The sequence below is a fragment of the Peromyscus maniculatus genome, chromosome 2, assembly GCF_049852395.1.
Source record: "Peromyscus maniculatus bairdii isolate BWxNUB_F1_BW_parent chromosome 2, HU_Pman_BW_mat_3.1, whole genome shotgun sequence".
In the NCBI taxonomy this organism is placed as follows: Eukaryota; Metazoa; Chordata; class Mammalia; order Rodentia; family Cricetidae; genus Peromyscus; species Peromyscus maniculatus.
In genome coordinates, this window is record NC_134853.1 from 123,842,961 (window position 1) to 123,863,635 (window position 20,675).

General features: G+C 43.5%; 1 protein-coding gene across 1 annotated transcript in view; it reads right to left on the reverse strand.

The window, feature by feature from the left end:
• The window catches only part of Slc35d1 (solute carrier family 35 member D1), a 45,970-nt gene that overhangs the window by 12,345 nt on the left and 12,950 nt on the right, over positions 1-20,675 (reverse strand). Inside the window, exons 9-11 of the mRNA XM_006987189.4 lie at positions 8,036-8,103; positions 6,979-7,057; positions 3,713-3,795 (exon numbers count right to left, since the gene is read on the reverse strand). Coding sequence (XP_006987251.3) covers positions 3,713-3,795; positions 6,979-7,057; positions 8,036-8,103 — 230 coding nt within the window. The remainder of the gene's footprint in view (positions 1-3,712; positions 3,796-6,978; positions 7,058-8,035; positions 8,104-20,675) is intronic.

Below are 20,675 nucleotides of genomic sequence, written 5' to 3' on the forward strand. Positions count from 1 at the left end.
AAGAAAGTAACATTTGAACAAGAGTTGGGATGCCTGAATTTGAATATTACTGGGTTCTGTCTTTCTAACTCAACAGTAAGTTAGTTTCATCCGTAACACATAAGAACACTGGAACTCAGAAGCAGACAAAAGTCATTATCTACTCTTAACTCCACACCCCTCCAAGGGGCAACCTCCAGAAACTACACAGTGGTGGTGAGAAAATGGCCCCAGGTTCAGATGTTTGAATGCTTGGTTCCTAGCTGGTGGACTGCTGGGAAGGATTAGGAGGTGTGCTCTCCTTGGAGTAGGTTTGTCCTTGTTGGAGGAGGTGTATTGCTGGGGGTGGGTTCTGAGGTTTCAAAGCCCATGCCAGGTCCGGTGTGTCTGTCTGTCTGTCTCTCTTCTTACTCCCTCCCTCTCTCTCTCTGCCTGTGGATCAGAATGTAAAGCTCTAAGCTACTTCTCCCTGCAGACCTGCCTGAATGCAAGCTCCCTGGCATGATTAACGGATTAAACCTGTGAAACTGTAAACAAGCCCTCAGTTAAGTGGTGTCTCTTCACAGTGATTAAGATACACATCCTTCACCAATTCCCTTGCCAACTCCATCCCAAGTAGATAGCAAATCAACTTTAGGGGAAAGTCAAAGGAGATTATTAAGCTAGTACTATTATTAATCTCCCTATTATTTATTAATAAGGCAAATATGTAGGTTTTTTTTTATACTTGTAGAGGTACAAGGTGAGGAAATTTACGTCACTTGCTGATAATTAAAAAGGTGAGGGGCTGGTGAGATGGCTCAGCCAGTGAAAGAGCTAGCTAGCTCCAGACCCATGGATAGGAGGACTGGGCACCAGGATGCACACCCACACACTCACTCACAGATGCACACACATACACATAAATATAAGTAAAAATAGCTTCTAAAATATTTCCTACACACAATGGAGACTGGTTTTTCATCTGGAAGGGAAGAGTTGCCAGAAATGAAGAAGGCCGGGACTGTGGGTAGAGCTGACCAGGAGGAAATGAAAGGAGCTGGGTTTGGACTAAGTCAGCTAGAGGTGGCAAGCAGGCTACAAGGAGACAAGACTAACGTCAGGACAGAGGTCTGGCCCCAAAATAAGCTGGATAATTTATAGGCATATAAGTAATACTTAAGACCACAAAACTCAACCCCTAGAACTGAAAGGCAGCTTTGATACAGTGTCCACCAACCCTTCACTGAGGGTGGCAAACCAAGTTCTAAGAAAGGCATTGATGCTAGTGGGGAGCTAACTGATGCAGCCACTATGGAAAGCAGTGAGCACATTCCTCCAAAAGCTACAGCTAAAGCCAACATATGACTTCCTGGGCAGAAACTGGAAGGACTCTACTACAGAGATACTTGCTCATCCATGTTCACTGCTGCTCTATCCACAATGGCTAGGGCCTGCAATCAGCTCTAGTGTCTATCAGCTGGTGAATGAATAATGGAAATGTGATACAGATACACAATGGAGTTTTATTCGGCTGTAAAGACGAATGTTATGAATGTGCAGTTAAATGGATGGAAATGAGAAAAACATATGAAATGATGCAACCAGGCACAGAAAACCAAATTCTACAGATTCTTTTTCACATGTGGATTCTAGCTTCGAATCTCTAATTTTTTGTGTTCAACTTGGAGTATCTGTAGAAAGGGGCCATTGGGAGGGAGGAGCCTTGATGGGGGGTTGGAAAACAGGTGATGTGAAAGCAGAGAGTGGGAGTACTGGCTATGGAGAAGTCTAAACAGGGAGGGCTGGGAAGAACCAAAATGAAGGTATATGAAAAGGCTATATGGAAACTTACTACCTTGTAGACAAATTTAAAAATGTACTTACTAAAAGAGAGAGAGTGTAAAGGGAGATTTTCTGCATGGTTGGAGAAAGCTGTCCCAGAAGCCAAGAGTTATTACAAAAACCCTGGTGCCAGGGAGGGGATGCCTTCCTAAAACAGTTGGACAGGGAGACTCCAGAGCCCTCCCCCCCAAATACAGACGCCCTTGCCATCCCTTTCAGTTGCCCACCAGAACTGAACAATAAGATCCTATTGCTGAAGACATCAGGTACCCTAGATATAAGATACACACAAATCTAGCAGGAACTGAGCAGGGAGAGTCCTCTCTGCTAGGCAGCTTCCATAGTCCTAGGAGGGACTATGCGCAAGGCCACTGGGGGAGAAAAGGCCTCAGGTTTCTTATCCAGCCACAACTCTTACAATCTACTAGGCCAACCAGCCAAGAGAGATGTGCCCACTTGTGCATAGTGGCACCACTGTTGTAACAGGGTAACTAGCTGCCCTCTGGTTGGATTGAGACCCACTCCACAGGAGAAAATCCAGGTTATATTGTAAGCCTGGTCAAAAACCCATGGCAAGGAAAGTCATAGGGGATGGGGAATACTGACTACTACTGTTTAACAAATGAGCACAGCATCAAGCTGCCTTCTAAATACTTACGTTGATACTCATAGATAAACATGCCTTAATCTGAGAAGTCTCTTTCCAGTGAACAATAGTGAGGTAGAGACTCATGATGAGAGTGACTGATGATGCTGAGCTCTTAGCAAGGTTATTATTATTATTATTATTATTATTATTATTATTATTATTATATTGCTCTCTCAGAGGCTCAGGGACACTGCAGAAGAAAGGGAGGAGAGAAGGGAAGAGCTGGAGGTACAGAGGCTGTGCAGTGTCATCTCTCCTGGGTAAGACGCGGTCACAGCAACCATGAACTCACACACAGCGATGGGTGCCTGCACTAGCTCTGGACGAGAATGGCCCATCCACAGTGAAGCAGGGATCAAGTGCAGGGCCCCAGCCTTCACCATGGAGCTATTTGCTACTGACAGACTCAGGGAGCGGGAACCACCGCCTTCACGTGTGTACCTGGTGCCAACCCACCAGGTCCTGTGGATAGCTCCAACCCAGTGGTCACAGAAATGGCACTGGTTAAATTAAATGGGTCACAAAACAAAAACCAAGTCAGGGAAAGGGAATGGCCGTGACAAGGGGGAGGTGATAGGAGAGAGCGTTGACAGAGGGAATGAGTAGAGAGAAATCAGAATATATTACACACATGTTTGAAACTGCCAAATAAAACCAATTTTAAAACACTGTTTATTATTTATGTGTGTGAATGTTTTGCCTGTGTCTTATACCATGTGCTTTTCTGGTGCCTGTGGAGTCCAGAAGAGGACATCAGATCCCCAGGAAGTGGAGTTATAGATGGCAGGAACTGTCATGTGGGCGCTAGAAATTAAACCTGGGCCCTATAGAAGAGTGGCCAGTGCTCTTACCTGCTAGGCCATCTCCCCAGCCCCACAAGATTAATAATTTTTTTTAAGTAGTGGCATACCTATGGTCAGATACTCACAACTGTACTAGAACTGGTGGTTTTTACCCCTGAATTTCTTGAGAGCATTACCTGAGCAAGTTCAATAAACAAACTGCTGTTTGTGGATGCAAGGGAGAGGAAGTTCAACTCTAAATCTTACGCATTGAATATGGAGCCATTTCCTGTTTCTTTAAAATGTTAGCTAGAGACATCAAAATATATTTATCACATTGCAGGCACTGCATAAGTTTGCTTCATAAATGAACATATTTACAATTGAATGAACCACTCGATACTCTGCTGTGACACTATTTGAGTATCTAAACCCCATCTGTCGCTGTACTTATATTTAATTCAATATTTTTACTTACCTGATATTTAGGCCAATAAAATTTGTCCATGTGAAAATATAATCTCCACCAAAGACCATTCCAATATAAGTTATTAATATATTCTAAAAAGAAAATAGTGATATATTGTTACGTAAGTCTAACTGAGGTTTTGAAATGTCCATGTGAGTCAAGTACAAAATGTATAAGCACACAGTACCAACACAGGCCTACCATCTGTGTGTAACAAGAACAGGAATAAGGGATCTCTAACATGAGCCTTTCTCCAGTCTGTATCTCCCAAAGATAAAACACTGGCCTACATAAAGAATAATACACATCCTCAAACTTGCTCTGCCTCTTGGTGTGGCCAACAAAATTTTTTTTTTCTCCCATTAGGCTAACTGTTGACTTGTGAGGGGAGAGTAAAGAAGGTGGCTTAACTACAAGCATTTTCCTTCTTTTAAAACTGAAAGGGAAGATGGAGACTTGACCAACACAGAATGTCTTTTGAGGACTTTTCCTGGATATCTTAAATTAAAAAAACAAGAAGTAGGGCCAGGCATGGTGGCACACACCTTTAATACCAGTGCTCAAGAGGCAGAGGCAGAAGGATCTCTGTGAGCTTGAAGCCATCCTGGTTTATATAGGGAGCTAGAGGAGAGACAGGACTACATAGAGAGACCCTGTCTCAAAAAGCAAAATAAAACAAAAATATAAGAAGTCAATTCAAAGTATTATACTTAAAATCATTGCTAGTAGGCCAGTGAAAAGGCTCAGCAGCTTACTTATGACCTAAGTCCAGTCCTTAGAACCCAAATGGTAGGAGGACAGAACTGACTTCCCAAAAGCTGTCCTCTGATCTCCAGAGGTGCCCTATGATATGTGTGTGCATGCACATGCACACACACACACACACACACACACACATAACATTTTAAAATTAGTTCTACTTGATAGTACTGATTGATAAAGACACCATACACTTTGGACATGGAACTTGGAGGACCAGAGCTGGATCCAATTTGAAAGTCCTCCCACATTACCAGCAGATGATAGGCAAGCTTTCAAAGGAGGGAAGCAAACAATAATCCTACCCAGTTGAGACACATATGAACCACAATGACCAGCATGGCAAGAGCTCAGAGGTTGCAAGAGTGGCACTCAAATCTTTGCAGTAACCAACAGCTATCTAGTTGGACTTAAGGTCCACTCAATAGGAGGGAAACCTCATTCCCCAGCCCCAGACAAAGAACTCAAGGCAATAGTATTCCCCAGGGATGAATCCCCCAATTTGTTATCCAATGCCAAGTGGTCAGCCCTGAGATCCTACACATATAAGTAACATTAGGAGGACTGATGAAGTTGTATTTATTTATTTATGTGTGAGACAGTGTACGTGTGTGTGTGTGTGTGTGTGTGTGTGTGTGTGTGTGTATGTGGGGGGGAGGGTGCTGTGTGTGTGTGTGTGTGTGTGTGTGTGTGTGTGTGTGTGTGTGTGTGTAAAACAATAACAAAGGAAAAAAAAGCCATTAGTCTTTTAGTTTGAGATGCAAGGTGGAAGGGGTCTAGAGAAGAAAAGGAAGGGGGGAATGATATAATTATACTTTAATTTCAAAACAATTAAAAATAAAAGGCAAAATTTGTTTTAAATTCCCTTCTCTGACTCCCAAGTACAAATATATTCTGAGCCCTTAATTATCCTCACACTACAAAAGCAGAACACAGCTTCCTAAAGCTTCAACCATTTGATGTCTCCCCAGTTTCTCCCCTTCCTTTCACACAGTAAGTCAATCCCTGTTTCCTGAGCTCCTCCCCTTCCTGGCTAGTAAACTGCCATGGGCCGGGAATGCCACATTCTTAGTATATGGACTCTCCTAGATAAGCCTGTGAGACAAAACTCAGGCTGTGTTCAAGGCTAGGATTGGGGAGTGCAGCTCAGTGGGACAGCACTTCCCTGGCATGTGCAGACCCCGGGTTTGATCCCCAGCAAGGGGGTGGGTATAAAACGTATTAAACCAATCTTGAAAATTGTCTTTATAATGAAATGCCCCTTGGGAAGCATTTAGAACTAATCATGTCAAACTCTGACTCCATGATGGGAGCTCCTTATGTTCAGGAGTTTTAACCCCTGCAGTTTCTCATAAGGTCAATGCCCATTCCACTGGGGTACAGAGAAAACTCTAAAGATAGCCAAGACTTTCCTTCTGCATTCCCTTCCCTCACCGCTGACTGACAAACATGGCAACTGCCTTCCTTTTCCAAAATGGTCACAATCACCTCTCTTGGTCTAGCAGCTTTCAGAAAGCAAACCCCCTCTGCTGATTGCTGAGGAATCTGAGCATGGGGAGCATTCCTAAACCTGAAGAACTAGAATCACCAAGTCTGATAAAAGGCCCCAGATTTCGATGAGCATTCACTCAATGCTCAAGTACACTTGACTTTTCTGCCTGAAGACAAATGATTCTTCCTCAAGTAAAATGGAACAGGAGGAAAGGCATCATGGGATATGTCAGGCCAAGAGAGGGTTGGCTCAGACAGGAAACTCCCCTTGATCAGCTTCTGGCAGGCTTCACCTCACAAAGAAAGGCAGCGCTTGGAGCACAACCACTCTCACTGGGGGCTGAAGGGACGGGGCTATCACTGTGTCAGGAAGCAGTCGACTTCTCTTTCTTCTTCCACAGTAACTAATGGCTCTGGCTTTTCTCACAGTCCTTTAAGCAGAGGCCATGCCCTTCCTAAGTTCTTATAAACTAGTTTAGAAATGACCACCACAGGGTGCCAAGCCAGTAAAGCTGGCGCACAGGAATAAAGCTGTGAGACTTAAGGTTACTGACGGAGTCTTTAAATTTTATTTGATTAGTATTGTTGTGTGTATGATAGGAGAGGGGCACACACACACAGTTAGACGACAAGTCTGTGGAGTCAGTTCTCTCTTTCCATTTTGACATGAATTCTAAGACTCAAACTCAGGTCACCAGGCTTAGACAGCAAGTGATATTACCTGCTGAGCCATCTTGTTGGCCCCATAGCCAAATTTTAATTTAAAAAAATTTAAACAGTTTTTGCGTATTTATTTTGGGAAGGACTTATCCCACAGTATGTAAACAGAGGTCAGAGGACAGCTTGCTAGGCCAATCCTTGCCTTCCACCATGTGGGTTCTAGACACTGTACACAAGTTGTCAGGTTTGGCATCAAGCATCTTTACCGACTGGGCCATCTCACTGGCCCCCAGATATTTAAGTTAGAGGAACATTTTAAAATAAAGTGGATTCCAAAAAGAAACAGTATCGTTATCTCATCTCACCTTAATGCAGCCAACTATTGTTGTAGTAAGAGCAGAATTATACTGAGTGCAGAGTACTGTAGCATACATCAAGATAAACCTAGGGCAGAGAAGAAAAGGGTCTGTTACAGGCCAGAGCGTACTTTCCCACAATCCTTCACCAAGAGAAACAACCAGTGCCAGTCAGGCAGGCTCTGAGCAACTGAGAGCTCTCGGTGCCTCTCCATAGCTTCAGATCTTAGAACCGGAACTCAAGGGAAACACGTGTCCATTTTCTGACCAGGTGTTTTTCCTGCTACCAAAACCATGAACATCTCATTGACAATAATGAGGATTCTATAGAGAGCATCCTTCCTGCTAACTCACACAAGTCAGACAGGATGCTCAGGCTCACAGGCCTCTAGCATCCAGGCACTTGCCACTAGGATAAAGTGACCCTAGAGCCAGGATGAAAGCAAGATGGATTCTCAATAATGGAAGGAAACCACATGATAATTTAAGAGGGTGTGGCAGGTCTGCTCGACAACTACCCAGCAGCATTTGTAATGCCCAGATCACGGAGGCTTCTGAAGCACGGCCTCACTGTGTGCATGTCCGGTCCCGTGCTCCAACCAAACTGACCAGCTAAGGGAAACATGCCTGGGAAATGCACAGACCCCCTCCCCTTCTCCACAGAAGTCAAGTAGCCCCAGACTGAAATGCCACCCCTGCCAACCACTAGCCATGCAAACTTAGATAATTACTTAAGCTCTGAGCCTGCTTTCTTACAGGTGAGGGACAATGACATACGTTAGATGTCAATGGTGAGGAAAACGAAACAATACAAATGGAAACAGAATGGTTGTTATCAGACAGTGGGATAGTGGATAGGTGTACATTTCATTTCTCCATCCATCTATGTGTGGCTTGGGATCATCAGTTCAGTACATTCCCAGGGGATATGAAGCCACCAGGATCCAGAACGTGACACACTCAGGAAACTGAACAAGACACTCAGAAACAAGGGAGAAGAACAGAAACAACTTTCTGAAGGCTGCTTCTCTAGGAAATGATCTGCTAGGAAGGTCTAAAGGCTTACCCCATCACACAGGAGAGGGTGAACTGCAGAAGGAACAGGGTGTCCGTCCAGCCCTCAAACTCCATAGCCTGCAACACACAAGGAAACACTGGGTTGTAGAGCAGGCCTCCCAACAGCTGTCAGTAACTGGAATCCTTCTGTTCATCTGTCATCTCTCTGCTACATCACTCCAAGGACCAAGAGTGATACTCAGGAGTTTCAATACTGGGGGAAGGAGAGGCCGTTTATTTATTTACTTATTTGTTTGTTTGTTTAATTGGTTTTTTTCAAGACAAGGTTTCCCTGTGTAGCTTTGGTGCCTGTCCTGGATCTCGCTCTGTAGACCAGGCTGACCTCAAACTCACATAGATCCGCCTGGCTCTGCCTCCCGAGTGCTGGGATTAAAGGCATGTGCCACCACTGCCCGGCAAGGCCGTTTATTTTTAAACAGTGTGGCACTGGGCAGATGGTCCCACACCCATGCGTACATGGGAAAGACAAACTGGACTTGGTCAGTGTATTTTTAAAAAGGGCAAGGAATATGAAGCTGGGAGATAGACTGAAGAGGTGGTTCAATGGTTAAGAACACTTGCTGGTCTTCAAGAGAACATGAGTTCAATTCCCAAACCTCCTCCAGGGAACCTGACACTCTTCCAGCCACCATGTGCACCTCACACATGTAGCACACACACACACACACACACACACACACACACACACACACACACACACACACACACAAATAAAACTAAATAAATTTAAAATAAGAAAATAGGGGAAGCATGGGATGAATATAATCAAAATAAATCGTATGTATATATGAAATGCTCAAAGAATTAAGTAAAAGACTATATTATAAAAAAGAATTGCAGATATGTATACCTGAACCAGTCTGCAGGTCTGTGCCTTTCCAAACTGAAATGTAGAGGAGACTTTGAACTTCTCCCTCTTGGTACTAAGGAACTGATCTTTCCTTAAAGATCCAAGTCACACCTGCCTAATTGCGTCATTTTTGCAGGTGGCTGTCAGTCAAAGACTTTCCTGATTGTCCTTTAGTGCACAGAAGCTCAAGTGTGTCCTTAAGTTACCTGTGTGGCAGAAGCCACTTAGTCAGTTTCTCCTCCTTGGAAGCTGTTATTCTGTTGTTTTTAGTGCTTGTTTGTTTTTAGACAAAACATAAAGAATCCAAAAAGGAAGGCAGGATCATCTTCCATCAGAGGAGGGATAGGCAAATGTAAGGAACATTTCACCTTCTATCTCTGTGCCAACCTGCATCCAACTAAAGCCCACAATACCAGGCTCTCCCTGTTCACAAAACACAAGATGAAGTTTCACCTCCATGAGCCTGGGCCTGGAATGCCCTCCCTGTCCACACTGACTTCTGTTCACTCATCAAGCTAAACTCAAGGCTCCTTCATGGGCAGCCAGTGATGAAGTACTACAGTGGGGTCTCAGTACTTCCCTCTGTGGCTCTTATCTCTCAACTGTCTTCCTCCAACATGTCCACAGACTGTGACCTACCACGGGAAGACCCACTTTTTACCTAGCACAGCAGTTATTCACTTGCTCATGATTTTTTCTTTTTGAGGTATACCATATAAAAGTAAAAAACACCAATTTGAAGTAATAATAATAAAAACAATAATCAACAAATATAAAGTACATAATCATTATTACAGGCAAGATAAGGACAATACTATACTCAACCCAAATAATGTCCCCTGCTCATCACAATCAAATATCTCCCTTATTAGAGTCCCAGAGACCTCTAAAGTACTTCTGCTAGTATAACAGGCCTGGCAGAAATAAAGACACTCTAAAGACACACATGTGTCTCTCAACCTGACTGTCAAGGACTATGAAAGAATGGGTCCCAAAGAAATGGGAATTTCCCCAATAATCTCATGCTGGCGCTGATTCCCAGCACCCACAAGGCAGCTCACAAGCATCTGTAACTCCAGTCCCCAGGGATCCAATGCTATCTTCTGGCTGCAGTTCAGTACCACAAGGACAGTTTTGCTGTCCAATAACTTCAGGTAGAACAAGTACATAGTACAAACTCTTCTGAGTCTTCCTCCTTGCTCTGGCAGAACACTGATTCATCCAGGTCATGCACTCACTTGTACCATCAGCAATAACAGTGTGGAAACCCAGAGAATATAACACAGTTTGCTGAACCACTACTCAATGGACTTCCATTTGCACTGCTCCCACATAATTTATTCTTAAAAATAAACCTCCAATAATGAACCTCTGAGCAACATCTGTAGCCACACTTTCATTTATCTTATATAAAACCTGGACCGTACAATTGATGGGTCTTTTAGTGAGTTTATCTTTACTTTGTAAGAAACTGCCAAATTGTTTTCCAAATTAGCTATACAAGTTTAGGTTCTCACTAGCACTGATTGGGATTCTCATTGCTCTGCATTCTGATCCACTTAGAACGGGGCCAATCTAACAAGCAGTAAGTGGTCTCCTGTAATCTTAATTTGTATTTCTCTATTGACTAACAAGTGGGTATTTTTTAAATGTGCTTACTTAATATTAGTATTTCTTCTTTTATGAAACATCTGCCCAAATATTTTGCTCTGTGTGTGTGAGACATACATACCCAAGTGTATAGCTGCACAAGCCTGCATATGTACATGTGGCCATGCAGAGGCCAGAGCAAGACCTCAGAGGCTACACTCCCACTCTCCACCTTGTTGCTTTGAAGCAGCATCTCTCACTGAACCATGGAAGCTCCATTTTGGCTAGGATGCCCAGCCAGTGAGTTCTACCCGTCTCCACCCTCTAATGTTGGGGTTATAGTATTTATAGCTTTGCCTGTTTTTTTTGTTTTATTTATTTATTTTTTTAAATTTGGATGGTGGGGATCCAAACTCAGGTTCTCATGCTTGCAGAACAAGAACTCTTATCCACTGAGCCATCTCCCCAGCTCTTCCAAAAATTACACTTACTTATTTTGGGGGAGGAGAATGCACATGCCATGTGTTGGAGGTCAGAGGAAAATTTAGGAAAGTTGGTTCCCTATTTCCACTATGTGGGTTCCAAAGACTGAACTCAAGTCATCAAGCTTGATGGTAAGTACCTTTACCCTCTAAGCCATCTCTCTGGCCCCTCTAAAATCTTGTCTTCCAAAGACTGAGTTCTATATGTTTTTAGGTTCATTCTTGGTAAATATCCTTAATTATACGTAAGTCACACACATGAGCCTATGAGCCACCTGTGAGTGAAAAATAATCGGCATCATGTCCCTGAGTTCCTTCTCTTTTTAATTCTAAATGTGGGTGTGCAATTCTGACACCTTGGGAAACTATGCTAAGGATGCTTTATTTTTATTTTATCATGTTTGCCATTGGTGAGAGTAAACCAAAACAGTCAAAGTACTGCCTGATATTGGGGGGGGGCCTTCTGCACAAATCACACTATTTGGCTCCCACAATAATGGTGTAAGATGGAGAGTCACAGTCTTATTATCCCCAGAAGACAACACTAACAGCAGGTCAGCGAGCTAATATATAGGCCTGGGCTTGTATACTCTAAGCCTTAAGGCTCTCTTTATATGGAACACTAGAATTTATTCCAGTAATGAATATTCAAAAGGACACAAACAATTCTCATGGGATCCCTGCCCCCTTCCCCAAGTACTTGGCTTGCTGCTGGAGAAAGTTAGTCAGCCTGCTGCATTCTGGCTTTAGCACAGGAATAGATCTTTGGCTGTAACTACTCAAGCAGCAGCCACTTGAAAACACAGCTGCAGGATAAATATGACCCAACCAGTCCCTACAACACGTAGGCCTCCAAACTCAGAAATGTCAAGCACACAATTATCCTTCAAGGAGGTGTGTGTCCTGCCCTATAGCCTAGTCATCCCATCTACACTGAGCAAGAAAGAAAACCAGGGTCTGTAAGAGACTGGAAAGGGAAGAAGCCATAAGGTCTACTCTGCATGTCCTGCTGGTTTGAGAGTCAAAGCTTCCAACACAACCACTAAGATGCTAAAATCCTCTTACCTCAAATGCAGGTTTTAAAAACAACAAATGGATCATGCTTGCTTTGGGCCAGAATGCATGTAATCATTGGCTTGGCCCATATCAGCTCACCTCTCTCAAGCAAACCTGAACAAGGCCGCTCCAAACCACTTTATACTTTTGTTTACAAAAGATAATTCTTTAAGAGAAGCAAGCCAGCTCATATATTTTTACTTTTTTTTTTTTTTTTTCCCAGACAGGGTCATATTATGCATCTTTGGCTGGCCTGGAACTCTATGTAGACCAGGCTAGTCTTGAACTCCCAGAGATCTGCCTGTCTCTGCTTCCCAAGTGTTGGGATAAAGGGAATGTGCCACCACTCTCAGCTAACTTTTTATTTAACTTTAAAACATAATTTGTAAACACTGCTTAATTTAGTCAAGGGGGATTCCCGGAAAAAAAGCTGTGTCTGCAAAGACTGATACACCGATTAGAACTGCAGTGAAATAGAGAGGTTGCAATGTTGCATGTCCAGAGGCTAACTACCTTATCTCAGGCTACCTTTAGGTCCCTGAACAGGAATTCCTTATCCACCTCTGTGTAGGAACTAACATCATGTGACTACTAAATAAAAACATTTTGGAATCTATTAATGTAGCAGATCACTAGCATCCACCAACCCAAAAGCTAAGAGTATCATCAGATAGAATGTGAGGCCTATAGACAAGCTTCCCCATCTTAATGTAACTGCCTCCCTGATGTACCCACCAATATATCTTAAACTTGCCTTGATTTATGGCTTTCCTTTGTCCTGTAAAACCATAAAACTTCATGACACTGCTTCCACAAGGAACACTGTACTTGGGGTAACATAAATATGTGTTTCTGGGACACAGTCACCAATATTTGGCTCTAGAATAAAGGACCTTTTATTGGCTTTAAGGTGAGAGCTTGTTTCTGCACCAACAATCATCTAACCTGGTAAACTACATCCATCCTTTGAGAAGTGTCACCAGCCACAAAATCATACAGATGCCTGCTGTTAACAGATGTTATCTCTCTGAGTTCTCTTCAGAAATTCACAACTGTAATGAAGGTTATACTGCTAAACTGTCACGTGCTGGGTCCGCTTGTTAAGTGCAGACTCTGAAAGCCTGCGGGGCTCTCCTAGTACAGACTCCAGCACAGCAGTTCTCAACCTGTGGGCTGCGACCCCTTTGGGGGTCGAATGATCCTTCCACAGGGGTCGCCTAAGACCATCAGAAAACAGAGGTTTACATTACCATTCATAACAGTATCAAAATTACAGTTTTGAAATAGCAATGACAATAATTTTATGGGTGGGGGTCACCACACCATGAAGAACTGTATTAAAGGGTTCCAGCATTGGGAAGGATGAGAACCACTCTCTAGCATGCTTGCTTCAAGTGAGTCTCGGGCTTCTTGTCCAGAGACAGGGTGGCCTCTGACTCTGTAATTTGGGGAGGGGAGAACAACGCAACAGCTAGAGAGTAAAAACACTATTATGTCCTTGCACACAGCTAGTAGGTGAACCATTTCCCACAGAGGTCAATACTGTTTATGCTATCAAGATGTCTGCAATGGAAATAGGAAGCTCATCCATGGAAAAAGTGCTCTGACTGGAAGCTCACCTGTTGGAGTCCCTGACATGAAGACCATGGGGAGAGGGCCATAACTAGGTAATAAAGATGGTGACCTTCCAAGATGGCAGCTTCTTCCTCTCCAAGATAGCTGACCGGCACCATAAAACAAAGCCCCATGTGGTTTTTTTCCTGCCAGTGTGGCCCTCTGGTGATGGACTGCTGAACCATTCAAGTCTGGATCAGGCCATGTTTCTGCCAAAGTTGTGGGCCTATCAGCCACTCTGTCTTTGTTCAAACTGACCAAACTAAGGAAAAAAGATAGCTCAGAGATCCTTAAAAACTCCAATCTCAAGAAAGATTTCCGAGTCCTGAGTCCTCTCTCTGTTGTGTAGAGGGCCTTTCTCTTTGAGAGCTTTGCTGTGTTTCTCCTCACCCCTAAGAAAAACCTTTCTTCACCCACTGATGCTGACTGCAGAGTCTGAGATTTCTCCTGTTGCTGATACTTGCTGCACTTGAGTTTTTCCTGCCTTTTAATTCTTTAACTGGCAGAGAAAATGAATCCAATCAAGACCCTAGTCAGTAACACATCCCAGGAGAAAAGCTCAATGAGGACTCCAGCTGTCTGCCTCAACTTCCCGAGTCAGTTTCTGCGGGACTCCATGAGGCTATGCCAACTGTTTCTGCTGGACATTGTGAGCATCTGATTCAGTGTTTTGCTTTCTGTTGCTTCTTCTATCTGCTACTCACTATTTGTCCTTTTACTTCTGTTGCTATACTTTATAACTTCACTCATTCAGAACTAAAAGCACTACTACAACAGATATTCTCCAGACAGGATGGAACAAACACTAAGTCTGCTCCATCCACATTCTGAAATTCTTTTCCTTTTTTGTTTAGTCTTGACCTAAATGGAAGTCCCCTAGGGTGAAATTTCTCAGACCACTTGTTGAGTGACTCTCCCCCACTGTATTAACATACACTATCAGGAAAACACCATACCCCCTTTTTTCTCCTTTCTCCCTCTATATGGCAACTCTTACAAGTTAAAACTAGTTTAGGCTGGAGTGTACCTCAATGCAGAACACATGCCTAGCAACTGTGAGACCACAGGTTCAATCCCCAGTACCACCACCCACCAAAACAGCAGGAACTCTATTTCTTACTCGGCAATTATCTTTCTGTGAGGCCATGAAAGAGTCATGTGACTTCAGTGGGCCTCAACTGTATTAGAGAGGTAGAAAAAAGTCCACTCCAGCTGCCTTTTGAGAGGACCTACTGAGAGAAGGAAATATTTCCAGAATGTAGTCAGAGATGTTACTCTCTTACTGTTCTCTCTCAGGGGTCGGCTGGTATGCAAACCTTTGTAATTCCTAAAAGAGGAAAGACAGAAGGCACAGTGGGTATGGACTTGGTCGATTCCGGGGTGTTTTAAACAAAACAAAACTTCAGCCTCTAGAGAAAACTCCTGTAAAGAGCATTCTGGAGAGGGTGGCCAGCCGGGTCAAGCTGTGTGTGTGGCACAGAACAGACTGGGAACTGAGTCAAAGGCCTGCAGTCTCCAATCTGCTTAGTGGTGGCTGTGATCACAGATGACACAAGCTGCTTCCTTAAGTTTCCTTCTGTCCTGGAGGAAGTTCCTAGTTCTGCGGGTGCTGGTGGTATACAGTGTATGGCCTCTGGTTCAGAACACAGAGACCAGGAATATACACACTAATCAAAAGGCAAAGGGTTCAGAACACAGAGACCAGGAATATCACACGCTAATCAAAAGGCAAAGGGCAAACAAACCAGCTGCTTCTGGAAATCAGGTATACTTGGTTAGAATAAGATTTCTGGTTAAATAAAAATATTTGAAAATCTTTGTTCTCTAGTTGCTTAGGTTAATTAAACCAGTTTAAAAAGGGGAGGGGAGTGTCTATGAAGGCTGCACTCATGAACTCGCTGCAATATGATTTCCTGCACAAGGTCAAGGCAACAGGAACAGTCATTATTCTGGCAGGCAGCACGAATTTAAAAGACAGAGAGAGGGGAAGAGGGGGGACATGGCAGTGGAAAGGGGACATGCTAAGGAGTGTCCATGGAGAGTGAGGGGGGAGTAGGGGATAGAAATGATCAACATACATTGTATACATTATGAAACTGTCACACAATAAATAAACCATATAAATAAGCATTATAAATTTAAGCAAGAACTGTGGGAATGATACCATTGCACTTGGAAAACTACTGAGAAGACAGCTCGAATCCTAACCCAGAAGTAAACTGCCAGGGAATTCCTCACCAAGACAGAAGATGATGGCAGTACAAACGATCTCCACAGTTCTCTCCTGACCTCAGGAAAGTTAGGCCGAGGGCAGTGCCCTGGGCTACCCACCTACTCCACAGCACACTCCATCTGCCACAACCTCTCTCCCTCTGCTCCTGCTCCTGGCTTACATGGGAAATTAGAGCCCAGACTGGTTCACGACTTCCTCTCTGCCCTCGGGGCTCTAATACCTATCTATACACATACGTGTGGTAGCAAAGCATGTCCCACCTGACCTACTGAGTCACTGCTCCGAGTTTAGAAGGCACCACCTCAAAGACAAGAACAGCTAAGGAACACGCAAGCTGAGAAAGAACCATCCCTACGTATGTAAAAAATTCCTGATCCAACACACTTGTTTTACAAGGAGAACACCAAAGCCTAGAAATAAGAGATCTGTCTCTCTGAGGAGGAAATACCACAGGGTCTCAAAAAGAAATCAACCTGTGTGGTCCACAGAGAGATCCTAAAGAAACTCAGTAACTCAAACAGGCTAACTGGGGAGCCTGAAAGGCTTCATTACTTAGTAATGAAGTAATGGTTAGTAATTACTTAGACCTGAACAGCAACTCTTCCTTGAACTCCTCTGAGCCAGGCCACTCAAGCAGCAACATAATGAAGACGCCATACGATGCCAGGGCTCCAGCCGCGGCCTTGTGAGGTCCACAGCAGGGTCTGTTTTTCCACAGGTACCTGAGAACACCCAGCCGAGTATGCTGCCAGGAAGCCAAGCCCAACCCTGGCCACTTTCAATGCTGGCTTTGTGCTGCTGCGTTCCTTTTGGTGGCGGCAGCTCAGGATATAAACGCTCTAGAAAATCACTAGTCAAATGATACCCATTCTATTTTCACCTATGTTATTAGATTTTTTTTTTTTAAATAACAGGAAGACGATTTCTATATAGCACACAGGGTCTCATATAGTCCAGGCTAGTCTCATATTCAGTATGTGGCCAAGGATGGTCTTGAACTCGTGATCCTCCTGCTTCCACAATGGCTAGCCGTTGGTTGGCTGGCCGATTTTGAGACAGTCTCACACTGCAGGCCTCAAATTCAGGCCCATCCTCCTGCCTCAGCCTCCCAAATTCTGAGATTACAGGTGCAAACCAAGTCTCGATATGTGTTGGTTTTAGTTGTAGTTGTTTTGTTTCTTCAGAGTATTTTGTAAGATGCATCTTTTCCAAAACTAAGTGCTAAGTATATTGGTCCTTTCCTTTCTAGCAATCCCAAGATTTTGCAAATAAGGAGAAAGGAGAAGGGAGGGGAGGAACAGAGCCACACACATAGGAGTCTGATTTCAACCCTTGTACTATGTGCTCCCTGGGATGAGTTTTCAGTTGGATCTTGTCTTGTAATTAATACAAAACTTTAGGGTGTCTGAGCCTCCAAATGTTACTTAAATTCAATGCCCACAGCATCACCAGCTGTGTCCACTCCTGCCTTTCTGGGGACTGACCTTTCAGAGCCCTCTCCCTAGACTGCTAGTGAAAAAAGTAAGTCTCCCTGCCTGATTGGACTTGGTGTCAGTTTGCTTTCTGGCCTTATCATTGAGTAATGAGAACAATTTGGTTTGTCCCACCTGCCCTAGTTATTTTTAAATTTAAGATGCATTGCAGAATACTTTCTTTTTCTTATGGTCCAGTTTATAAAGTATAGTTTTTAAGTACTTTTGCATGGTTCCACAATAGAAAAAAATATACTTACCCTGTTCCTACACACATGCATTAAAAAAGAGGTTTGGGTTACTTTATTGGTTTCTATTTTTCCAGAGTTTCTTTATTTAGATAGCCCAAGAAAATGTGAACATCCCTGCACCATGTGGCTCTGGGGTCTAGTGGTGAGAGCAGTTTATCAGCCCTGTCTCAGGCGCTGGGCTCACACCAGCTGTGTGAACAGAGCCTAGTGTCCCGACCAGCATACCTTTTGCTCAGCAGGGTCCTATCTAGTGACTCATTCCCACGTGACAAAGCAGAGTGAGAGCATGGAGAGGACTTATACACAGGCAGGCAATGATCAACAGTGGGACCGGAGGCTGTCAGTCTTCTGCATTTTTCTAATTACAGTCAAACTCTTCTCGACTTCTTCCTGCCTGCAGAAGAAACTCCAAATGCCTGTGTCTAGATCGAAGCCTAAGTTAGACTGAGCAGGAAGGAGGACGGTGGGGTGAGCAAGAGCACTGGTCTTAGAACAGAGACCCGGGTCCTCTTCAGCACTAGTTTCTGTGTTCAGGAAAAGCAGAGCTTCCCCAGGTCTCTGGCTTCTCAGCCGTCCATCTTCTAGCCTTGGATCTGCTCCTGCAGCCATCCTGGGCTCACTGTGAGTTCTACCTGGACCGAACCTTCCAGTCCCTCCTCCACCTCAGTAAGGGCCCACCTTACCTTTCCTGGTTTTTACTAACTCAGACAGTGCTAAGCTCCTCAAGGCTCAGAATCTGCTTTTGCTTGTGCCCAGGTTACTCTCCAGAGACATATAAACTATTTCTCAGTCCATTTATTTCAGAGTCTGCTCAGGTGAGATTTTTTTTTCCCCCTAACCATCATTTTCAAAATAGCACTTTCTCATCATTCCCTCTTCGACTGATTTCTCTTCACAGCTCTTACTACATGATTCCTGTACAATCTGTCTCACCCACTGGAATCAACGCTCCATTTCAGCAGGTACGTGGTCTTTCTTTTCACAACAGCAACCGGCACGTAAGCACTTAGTCATCAAAGAACAACAATGCTATGGCTGTGAGCAAATAAGGGCCTAGACACGGTGCAGACTCTGCTCTGGTCTCCCTCTTTCAGCGGCACTGAGGTGCTTCCTGCACTGTCCTGGAAGAAGGTCCTACGTGGAAGTCCCAAACCGGCCAGAAATACAGCAGTACAGCAGATAGCTGTGAGAGACACATGCAGCCAGGCACATAAGCCAGGGCTCTCTGCAGGCATCAGAGAGGTTCTAATCTAAATACTATCACTGTACATGCTTGAGAACCCCCCTAACTTCTGTAAACCGGGTAACAACCCTCCTCAGAGTATTTAACAAGGATCAAGGAAAATTATTTATGAAGCATCTTGTCAGGTACAACACATCATACCCTACAGGTAAAGTATGACTTCCAGCCAGAAGGCTCAAACTGTTTATTTGCCAACAGCCTTAAAGATAAAGTGTCATACACATGAAGCATCAATTCTATAGAAAGTAGACACATATATACACATTTATTCACCACCACTACCCCCCTACAAACACATACACACATGGAAAGTATGCCCACAAAAGACACAAACTGACAATGAGCCCAACTTACTAAACACCTGAAATCTGCTACATATCCTAGACTTTATCATGGACCCCTTGAAACAAGCCTTCGGACAAGTATGATTGACAGTGTGACAGTCAATGTCCTGTAATATGCTTTGGGTCCTAAGGATGCCTTAGGTCATCTTGGCTCCACCTAACAATCACTGTTCTAAGTCACTGCTCTGAGTCATGTCTCTAAAACAAGCCTCCAAACAGGTTAGCATTTCTTGTTGTATATGGTGGGCAAGAAAACCAAGAACCAGCCAGGTATGGTGTTACACAACCACAACCCCAGTACTAGGAGGTAGAGGCAAGAGAACGGCTCTCAGTTCAAGGGCAGCCTGATGTTCCCACCAAAGTCTAGGTCATCCAGGCCTACAGATGAGATGAGAAGGGGAGGTAGCTGCTGAGGGAGGAAGGCTAGGAACTAGGAACTAGCTTTACCGGAGCACTGCTGTTTCAGCTCACACCAATTTCCCCTGACCTGAACACAGATGAGACCTTCTGACAGGCATGCACTTGAGTACTAGATCCTACACCACCTCATATTCACATCAGATACCTCGCCTGTGTGGTAAACGTTAAGCTAGCTTTCTTACACATCTTTAAGAGATATTAACACAAAACTCTCTTAACACAGGAAAGATGCTCTGAAATAAAATGGAATAGTGACTTGTCTGAAAGATACATGGGAATTTAAGAACACAAAGTTAAGATCACATCCTAAGCTTCAAATCTAATTCACACCACAACACCATTACTTACATCATACATGTTCTTATTTCATTTACATGAAATAAACTAAATATACATGGAAAAAAATCTATCTTAACCCCAATAAAAAGACACAAGATTTCCCCAAACAATTCTCCCTGAGAACCTACACCAGTGTATAGTTCTGATGTTAGTGGGTCTGCTCCCCAGAAAGACTACATGCTCCTCCAAGGGAAGAATATCAATGAGTTCATCCTCTTTTCTCTTGTTACCCGAGTCCAACACAGTGAAACAGGTAACACTTCCCTATATGACAATATTGACAACAAGAAGGGCAAGAAGCAGAGGGTGTTACAGAAAACAGCATGGCCAGTATCTATTTTTACCCAAATAAACGTTTAATAAGACCTGTATTAATTAATAGCAAAAGTGAAACTAAACATGTGAAATGCAAAACACAACGGGATATGACTACAAAGCAGTGAGTTCCACTTCTATACTCACCCTTATCATCCCAATTTGAAAATCTTTAGGTGAACTGATACTCATCAAAATCAGTGTTCTAAAATATATTCTCTTGACCTGTATCTGACAGTGTCATTAGAAAAATAAAACAGTAAAAAGAAAACACAAATGTACTGTCCTGACTAAAGACATAAGAGAAGAGGAAAACAAATCTAGTCCTATTGTATGTGGTAAATTAACTTTTCACACTATGAATAAACATGCTTAGCCATACTGGAATATTCAAACTACATGTGAGCTACTGAATTTTGA